We start from the raw sequence: 9,741 nt of genomic DNA, 5'->3' as shown, positions 1-9,741 counted from the left end.
CCCGCCCGCCCGTCTGTTCCTCCCGTTTTCGTGTGATGCCATAATTCCCCTTTCTGTCTCTCTCTTTGTGTGCCGTACCCATACCTCCTCTACTTGTGCTCCTCCTCCTGTTGCTGCTGCTTTTGCCCAGACCCACGGTACGGGCATAAGCAACACTGCAGGCATCCCGGTCGTGGCAAGCGAAACAAAGTTGTGATCTGCCAATTTATCTTACGGCTTGCCGCCTGCTCTCACCACATTCTCCATAGAGGCCCATAAGCTGTTCGTGGCTTTGTGTGCTGAGGGAGCGCAAACCTTCTCCCCTTCTCCATGATGCGCACATCCCCTTGAGTACAAATTTCACGGTGTACTGTATGTACACATCTCACGCCGGCATAGTCACCTCTTCCCGTACACCCGCGCACACACATACATGCTTTGGTAATTCCCAGGCCGCCTGCTTACACAGAGCATCCTGTACCTGATTTTTGTGTGTCCGCGTCCACATGCTTTGTGCTGCAAGGTGTGCGGTGTGTAGTCGTTCCTTCCCTTTGGGGCGCATGAAAGTCACTCCCCAGTGCATGTGGATCAAACCCAGTCCCCATTTTGCCATGCTTCCCTGGCTTCTTTGTTTCAGCTCACTCTCGTTCACTCGATCCTCATCTCAACCAAGTAAACTGACCTGAAAAAGCAGCCAGTCAGTGGAAGCGGCAGAGGTGTGCTGTTCGTTCCTCATTGTGGCTCCCGGCCGACTTTATCTGACCGACATCTCCAACCCTCTAACGACTTCCCAATAATTCCTCACGACCATTTGCCATCTGCGCCAATTTGTCCACCCCCGATCCCCGCTAGGCTCGACGCCTTCGCCGTACTGTGTGACACCCTGCCGTCTGACATACACCAAGCCCTGGGGGAGACGTGCATTGGTGGTGTCACTTTGGGGTGGTGTCCCCCAAATAGAATCCTCCCAACATGGCCTTCCCTCCTCTCGACCTCGGCGTGTCTCGACCGTCTTCCGGTATTGCCTCTCCTCCACAGCGCGGCCTTCGCTCGAGGACACAGAGTATATCCAGCGACCGGCCGTCGACAATCGCCCATAGCTTGATGTCGCCTCCTTTGTCTGTCTCGCCAGAGGCGGCGTTCATCGCTGCTTCAGCCGCCTCTCAGATTGTCACAAACGACCACGACAGCCACGCTGATACATGGTACGATCAACAGGGTATCGAGCCGTCTGGCGAGACCGCATTGGTTTCACCGGCTGCGCTCACCCTGGTGAACAGCTTCCTCGACCAACTACTATTCAACTTCCTCTCAATATCCGGATCTACCACCCTGACTTCACTTCGGCCCGCCGTATCAGAGGTTCTAAAGCCAAAGCTGGCCAAAGATGCCATTAATCTGGCGGATGAGGAGCTACGAGAATACCTGGGTGGAGGTGATGACGATACTCTCCTGCAGCAAAATGGTGGTGCAACGAAAGATTGGGACCTAGAACTGGTCTGGAAAAGAACAAGATTGAGATGTATGGTGTACTCTTCCCTCGGCGATATGGAGGAAGAGGATGAAGACTACTACATGGAGCGGGAGCATCTGGAGGGGGGCGATGAGAAGCTCGGCGAGACAGTCTCTCCCGCAGTGGCCATCTTCCTCACATCCATCCTGGAGTTCATGGGTGAACAAGCTCTGGTTGTAGCTGGGCAGGCTGCTTATCATCGCATGCGCGCCAAGTACGAGAAGGAGCTGAGGGAAGGCGGAAGAAGCCCTGTTGATGTGGCCGACAGAATTGTTGTCGAGGATCTCGACATGGAACGAGTGGCTCTGGACAGAACACTTGGCAGGCTCTGGAGGGCTTGGAAGAAAAGGATTCGATCCCCCGGGTTTGGCAGCATGGACCAGACCCAACGTCCATATTCGCGCGACTCGAACAAGGCCTCTCAATTCAATCACTTGAGACAACGCAGCAGCGCAGAAAGCGCAGTTCCTCAGGTGGTACAGGAGAAAACAGACGAAGCCGAGGCAGAACCTTCCCCGGAAAGCGTGTCTGGAGAGAAAGAGCTGGTGCAAGAGGAACCTGAGACCGAACCTGTAGAGGAGTATCTACTTGCAGCTTCCATTCCCCTTCCAGAAAGGGAAAATGATGTGGCCGAGATCGAGGTGCCCGGCTTGACCTACTATAGCGACGAAGAGGAATCTGAATACGAGGCCGAAGAAGAGAGCGGCCCCTTACGACCCAAGAGCTTAATGATCTTCCCCCAGACGAACAGCGCCGACCTTCCCACTCCGACCACATCACAACCTCACACCCCTACCTTTGCTCCGCGCAAACGATCCAATTCGCTTCCCACCCCCGCCGCTTCTCCTTATACGTCTCCCCGTAGACGTGTCAAGATCGTCCCAGTCGCAGCTCAATTAGCCGAGACTGCGCAAGATTCGGAGAAGCCTGAGCAACAGGAGATCGCGAAGCCTGATCAGACCGCGGCCAATTCTCAGGAGCTAACATCTGAAAATATGGAGACCATTGAGCAGAACGTGACCGAAGAGAAGCCCAAGCGCATCTCCACCGGTCCTATCGCAACCATTGTCACTGGTGCAGCTGCAGTTGGGACCGCAGCTGTTGCAGGGCTCAAGGCCATAGCTCAGGGCTCTACGGTTCAGACGGAGGTCGAGTCTGACGAGGAAGATGCCGGCGAGATCGAGGACTTTGTTGAGGAGCCAGAGATCCTGACCTCATCCAGAATTTCCATCAGTGGTCGTAGTAGCTCACCCGCCGCTTCTGATCACGGCAAGACTCTGACTATTCAACCAACGCACCCTGCGAGATCAGGAAGTGTGCATTCTCTACGACTGGTTGATGTCACCAGTCCTCGAAGCCCCACAACAAGATCTCGAGGAAGCTCAATTCACGAACTTGAGTCCGCTCCCAATGGGCGCCCACTCAGCCTGTCTCGGACTAGCAGTCTGAATACGCCGCCAATTGTGGAAGAGGAACACAAGGTTGAGGACATGAAGCTTCCTCTAAGAAGCCCCGTCGCCCACTCGAGCATATCTAGATCCTACACCGCTGAGTCAATTTCTGAGGCTGAGGAGATGCTCGAAGAGCCATCAGAGAGTCGCACACCAACCCCTCCAATTGCAGTCTCGGCACCAACGCCCAAGGCCAAGCGATCAGCCAGCCCAAGAGAACATGTCCAAGTAGATACGCCTATGGAGCAGCCTCAGCCCATCTTTGGCTCAGCTGTACGAGAGCGATATTCACCACCTCAGTCGCCTGCTAAAACAAAGGTCACTATCTTGAGCTCTTCAACATCGAATGGCACATTCTTCATGGATGATAAGCCAGAACCACCCGTAAAGCCAGTTCAGTGGGCTCAGCCACCCGCTCCTGCTCCCACGCTTCCCGAACGAAATGTGAGCCGACAGGTCAATGGCAAGGCTTACTCGCCTCCTCAGTCTCATGTCCAGTCCATGGGCAATGTGTCAGTGGATCGAACCCGAGAGTCGCCCGAATATTCTCGTCCATCTCAGGACCAAAGCACGATGCGACAGTTGCACACTTCCGGCTCTTCAACTGCTTCCTCGACTAACAAAGTCAAGCCAGTACGTGCCTCTCACGAAAGCTCACGCCCGGAAGAGGTTGCTCGAAATTTCGAGGAGCTTATCCAAAGCGACCAAACCATTCAGTACACTCTCACTCCCGAAAACATGCGTGACTTTGATGTAAGTATCCATTATACCTGTCAAGGGTCGGTTTTCTAACACACATAGTCTACACGATCTCGCCAGAACAGCACCAGCAGCCCCATCATGCCTGTCAGAAGCAGGAAGAGCGAGGATGCGCGCAACGGCAACCGTTCCCGCTCCTCATCCGTGAACAGACCGGCTGAGATCAAGAGATCAACATCAGTATCTCGCCCTACAGGCCTGAATTCGCATCCTGTTAGCGACTCGCCGTCTAGCGGTAGACTCGCAGGCCCAGTCCCAAGAGCACCACCTGTGTCCATGCAGAACAGGAATCGGGGGAGTGGTCCGCAAGCCAGAGATGCCAGAGTTCCTAGAGAGTCTCTGGCCGACTTTGCTGAGTTCATTCGCGCTACTGGGCCACCTGGAGAATCTGGTCCTGCAGCCTACGGTCGTGGAGCGAGTGCTGTACGGAATGCAAGTGGACCCATCCCAGTAACAGCTAAGACGAGCATCGATTCTGGTCGCGCGTCCACTGCAACAAATCCGAACAGGCATCGCTACGAAGCTCGCGAGCCGGTTGTCAATAACAGGGATGATAATTCTGACTTGATCGACTTTATTCGCCGCGGTCCTCCGAGCGCACACAACCCGCGCATTCCTAGGACTGTTGCGCCATTCCGCACGACGATGGACTCTGATCAACTGCAAGGAGCTGTCGGAGGCAAAGCCGTCGATGCGATGCTGCCGGATATCCGCCACAGTCAAGCTTCGACTAATGTGACAGACATGTCAATGCCCTCAGTACAGTCATCTATCAACTCACAGAGTGCACTGCTTGGTAGCAGCAGCAGCAGGAACAAGCCTTTGCCGCAGCAGTCCAAGAATCAGTTCGACGATGACGATATGCTCCCTAAGCGTAAGCAGCGTCGTGTGCGAGACCCATATGCTATAGACTTCAGCGACGAGGAAGAGGACGACTTGTTCGAGGAGACACCCAGAAGAAAGGCACCTCCTAAAGAGGAGAGCTTGATAGACTTCTTGAAGAATGCACCGCCTCCACCGGAGACGTCACCGGTACCCTTCAACATCCAGCAGGCTCAGGCACAGAACGCTCCCCTGCCTAAGAAGAAGGCCAGCGCTTCAAGCCTTATTGCTCGATTCGGGCGGACCAACAGCTCGCACGGCAAAGCCCCAGGCAGTCCTACGACTATCCGAGGAATGATGGATTTCAGGTCTTCGAGTAGTCGCTCAGGTAGCATCAGCAATGGCCGCCATGTTCCCATACAGGCGAATGCACCCCCCGTTCGGAACCAGTATGGCGGCGGTAACTACGGTGCTACTTCTGGTGGTGTATCAGGCATGAACTCGTCATCTATGGGCGGACGTGTGCCGATGAAGAAGTTCCAGGCACGAGACGCCACCCCGATGCCCTCGCGCGAGACATCTGACTTGGCTGAATTCTTACGCAACTCTGAGCCTCCGCCGTCCATGACAGCGAGCCCCTACGGAGGAAGTGCTGATCAAGACACGAATGGCTTTGCGAAGGTCTTTGCTCGCCGGAAGAAGGCGAGCTTCGCATAAGTACATCACACTTCAATTCGTTGATGCCACGAACCATCTCCATTTTATCACTTCATGTAGCAATAATTTTTCCCCATCACAAAACAGCATTCTCCCGAGACTTCTTTTTTGTCGTACAAAGACATACCAAGCGCCCTTGGGAGGGCTGGTCAGGTCCTGGATTTTCGGTGGCGGCGGCTGCCATAGCTTGCTTCAAATCCCATTTCTTCACGATGTTCATTTCGGCAAACCGAAGATTCGGTTTTCACACAGATTCTTTAATCTATACGATTGTACGTCTCTGGTCGGAGGGCGGTCTTCATTTCACGCTGCGTTTCACCTCATTGTTTGGCGGATTACTACCCCCTGCTGCACCTCTGCCATGTTTGGCGTTTTTCACTCTACCGAACCCGCGATACCACGACAAAAACGTTTTGTTTATGTTTCGTTGCTCAGTTGTTTTCCTCCGTGTGTCGTCATTGTATTTTCCCAACTGTTCGCTTGGAGGAGAGAAAATATCGGGCTTTGTGTCTGTCTCCTCACCTGTGTGTGGATGACAGCCCATTCATACATGTATGTTTTTTTGTCAATAGGGAATCTCCTATGTGCGTAGGAAAAGATCATAGGGAGGACGATTTGAGAGAGAAAGACAGTTTGATAGTCACCCAAAGCCGCGCTTGCTGAGCATTTTTTGTATGTCATGAACCAAAACATGATGCCTGCGAGATGGATACCACAGCAGATAATGAGATGCATGTATTCGTTCTCCAGATTTCAGTGTGCTTTCCGACCTTTCGAGTCTTGCGGAAGAAATGTGACATGTCCTGACCTCTTTTCGATCGCAAAGTCCCGATCGACGGATCAAGAAAAGTCTACAGGTTCAGTTTACAGTTATCAACAGGCAGAGACACAATCTTAAGTCAAGACCTGTTTGTTTTTTTTCCTTCTATCTTGTGTCGTATCGTATCGTCATAAGCTTCGTGAGCATCGAGCTCCTTCATGGTCGAACTTGATGTGATCCATGCTCTAGCTGAGAGCAAAATGTGAATCATACACCGCAGCAGCATCTGGTGCTGGCGTTATCTATTTACATGTCTTCCACACACCATGAGCAATTGATCGGTCAGGCCATATCAAGCTCCCAATATCCTTCCAACCTGCCCTTATTACTCTCCAGCTACCGCGCCAACCCTTTGCCTAAGTAATACAAATATAGTCTAGCGATAATATCGTATTATGCGCCACAATCGCAAGTTCCCGTCCGCACAACAGTAATCTCACAGCCCATGTCTTGGAGCTCAAAGGCTATAGTAGTGGATGTGAATAGGCGAATGAGCCTGTTCCGAGGCCTTCGTCTGAATACGAGCAAAACATATATGCTCTCATTCCGTTCTTACAACATGCGGCCAGACACGTCGAGAGCCTGCGGCCGTTTGTATCCATGGTTTGGTTTGCATCAACTTGCCATACCAAATAGCATTGACATCCATGCAAGATGAATATCCAGCCCGAATAGCGTTGATTTCATGATAATTCCAACCAAACACCTAAGATGTTGCCAGGAAGACGCTATCCAGACACATCCCAAGCCAAGCAAAATGCATATCGTGTTCTTAGGTATCTCCAAGGGCTCAAGACATATTTCATACGTCAGTCATTTCGACATCGACTTGTGTCTCATCTTGAGGCCCCCAGTTGCCTTCGAAGACAGTAGCTCCGGCACGCCTGTGAGTGGTTACCCAGCGGACCGAATCAACGTCCAAGATCTGATGGACACTTGGCCGCTCATCGGGATCAGGAGTAAGCATCCACTTAACCACATGGTCCAAAGAGTTAGGATGATCTGCCTGAACCATGAAATCAGGAGGATGTCGAAGGTCGGTTCGCTTTTGGGCGCCGAATAAGTTGCTCGCATTATAAGTCATCCCCTTCTCAGACCATTCAAAAGGAAAGCCCTGTCGGCTTGTGTTTGATCTTAGGCCAAGACTTGAGAGGCTGTCATCTTCTGTGAAAAGAGGTGAGACGACAGAATCGCTCTCGATGGGCATGCCCGTGGCGTCACGGGCGACTGCGCTCGCCTCAGTCCCCGTGAGACTTGGCACTACCGACAGGTCTCCTTCTCGAAGTGCGACCCAAGTCGGGCCGTTGTCAGGTAGAAAGACATTGCAAGCCATTTCGAGAACAATCAGGCCGAGAGCAAAAACATCTGCTGGCTTGTCGTATCGTCCCCGAAGTATCTCAGGCCCAATATACTCGCGATCTCCCTCGCCTTCAATATGTCTCGCGGCAGGCCATGCTGTCGCCATTCCGAAATCGCCTATCTTGAGGTTCCCTTCATAGTTGACGAAGATATTGGCTGGCTTCAGGTCTAAATGAATGAAACCGGCGTCATGAATGCTTTGAAGTCCCTGTGCAGCGAATTAGCAATGCTCTAGATCATATACGGCGAGTACATACCATGCTAGCTTCTATAAGAATTTTCCAAATTCTGAAGTCGTCCAAGCGGCCCGCTGTGCCGACTGTCTTAAGGAATCTATCAAGACTACCCTCTTCACAGAACTCGGTCTGGATGTAAAGATGGTAGTTGTGCTCCCAGTCATCTACGTATTGCAAGACGTGAGGACGACCGCGGATAGCCTTGAGGACGTTTACTTCGCGCAGCTTAGATTCACGGTCTCTCAGTCCTTGGAAGGGAATACGAATTTTCTTGACAGCGAAAACGAGCGCATCGGATGGAGAAGGTGGTGTGCCTGGTGTGCCAGTCAAAGGATTGGGAAGGCTCGTTGATACAGGAAGCTTGGTGACTCGAAAGACTTGGGAGAATTCACCCTTGCCCACAACCTCAGACTTGTCGAAGCGACATGTCAGAGCTTCATCAATGTCACTTGGCGCCTGAGCGTTACTTGGTGTTGTGCTTAGCCGACGATCAACAAAATCGAAGAAGTCACCATGTCTGGTAGTCGGCGTGGCAGGAGGGAATATCGGCTTCTGTTCTCCCCGTGTCAAGAAGCCATGACCATCTTGTGAGTTAGAGATCGACAGTCGGCTCGGATCTGGCGGCATCAAAGTATCCTGAGGTGTCTTTGGTGACTCATCAAGAGTTGGATCTAGACGCTCCAATGGGCTCGCTGGAAAGAGAGAATGAGTCTTAGCAAATCTTGTTCTTGTAGGATGGGAGAAGAGAGGTGCTGTAGATGCGTTCTGAGGTGGCTCTGGTATGGAGAATGACCCGTGCCTTGCTCGAGATCGACGTGGTGAAGGAAGGGAGGCTGGCAAGACAGAAGATATGTTGCAAGTGAAATTGGCTGATGCTTTAATCGTTCCATCTTGCTCATGCCCAATCTTGACGTCCGTCGAGTTGTTCCGTATAGGACTAGACTTACAGCTAGGGTCAGACTGTTGACGGCCGGCACCAAAACCCACAGCTGAGATTGGTGCAGGCAATGTGCGTGATGCCATAGGCGTCTGGCTGTTTGTTTTAGAGCTATTAATGCTCTTGAAGAGGACTGGTTTGGTCGGCGTAGGCGGCAAGCCGCCATCCGAGTCTCCATTGTCACCGTCCAAGCTAAGAACACTGTTCTTACGCGTATGGCCAGATCTAATCTGTCTGAAAAGACCCCCGGCTTTGTCAGAATTGCCAAAGATGCCATCCATCTGATGATTCGTCGGGTTGAAAGGCGTAGATGGAGAGAAGGCATGACGTTGCCTGTTCTTGCCACTCCCAGATTGCGGTGGATAGGTGTTGGATGGGTAGACAGGCTTCTTGCATGGCGTGTCGGGCATTGCGAGCGACTTGAAGGCGCTATTTGTTGGTAGCTGCTCCGGGTTACGATTCATCTTTGAAACCAGTCCCGTTGACTTGAAAGCTCCTTCGAATGGCTTTGCATTTTTATAAGCCGGAGTCGCAACGGGCCTGGTTTCCCGCGGGCGTTGTGCTCCAACTGGCAGTGAGCGCGCAAAGCTCAGTGGTGCCCGTGGCTTCTCAAACTGGACGGGGAAATGTGTGGGTGACTCGTCCGGAAGGCTGGAGTTCGACGAGGATGTTGTCAGAGTTCTGGACAGAGGATGAGGTTGATGTTGGCTTCGCTCCATCGGGTGTAAAGAGGGATTTGGTAGTGGTCCTTGAGTCGAAAACGGGCTATCGCGAGGCATCGGCTGCAAGAATTGATCGAGCGAGACGCGAGGTCTGTTCCGATGGTTCGGGGTTGACACATCCGATCCCATCTGAGCAAGGTGCTTCTCGCCCTGTCGTCGGCCCCAAGAAGATCGGTCCCCATGACGCTGCTGCAATGTTGACTTGCGCAGTGAAGACGAGCGGCGCGGCATGGCTGTGGGAGTTGGAGAAGGCATCGGGTCACGCATGTTCATCGGACCAAAGCTCGTCAGTTGGTACTCCTGGTTTGAGTCTTCATGTATGTCGAAAGCTTGCTGCTGTTGTTGAGGCGCAGCAGGTGGGTGATCAAAGATGTTGAAATCTCGCGAATCCGTTGAAAGTCCTGAGATGCCATGTAAACTTCGTCG

The 9,741-nt window shown here is 52.5% G+C and overlaps 1 protein-coding gene across 1 annotated transcript; it reads left to right on the top strand.

The window, feature by feature from the left end:
- Positions 1 to 1,083: 1,083 nt before the first annotated feature.
- On the top strand, positions 1,084 to 5,241 carry UCRPA7_5659 (hypothetical protein; the record flags this gene model as incomplete). The annotated part of the gene is made up of 2 exons (XM_007918201.1): positions 1,084 to 3,696; positions 3,763 to 5,241. The coding sequence occupies 2 exons, from the start codon at positions 1,084 to 1,086 to the stop codon at positions 5,239 to 5,241; spliced, it is 4,092 nt and encodes a 1,363-aa protein (XP_007916392.1).
- Positions 5,242 to 9,741: the final 4,500 nt, after the last annotated feature.

The sequence above is a fragment of the Phaeoacremonium minimum genome (genome assembly GCF_000392275.1).
Source record: "Phaeoacremonium minimum UCRPA7 unplaced genomic scaffold PA7_03_scaffold_422, whole genome shotgun sequence".
NCBI lineage: Eukaryota > Fungi > Ascomycota > Sordariomycetes > Togniniales > Togniniaceae > Phaeoacremonium > Phaeoacremonium minimum.
Note: the sequence above shows the minus strand (reverse complement) of the source record. Positions and strands in the feature narration are given on the sequence as shown.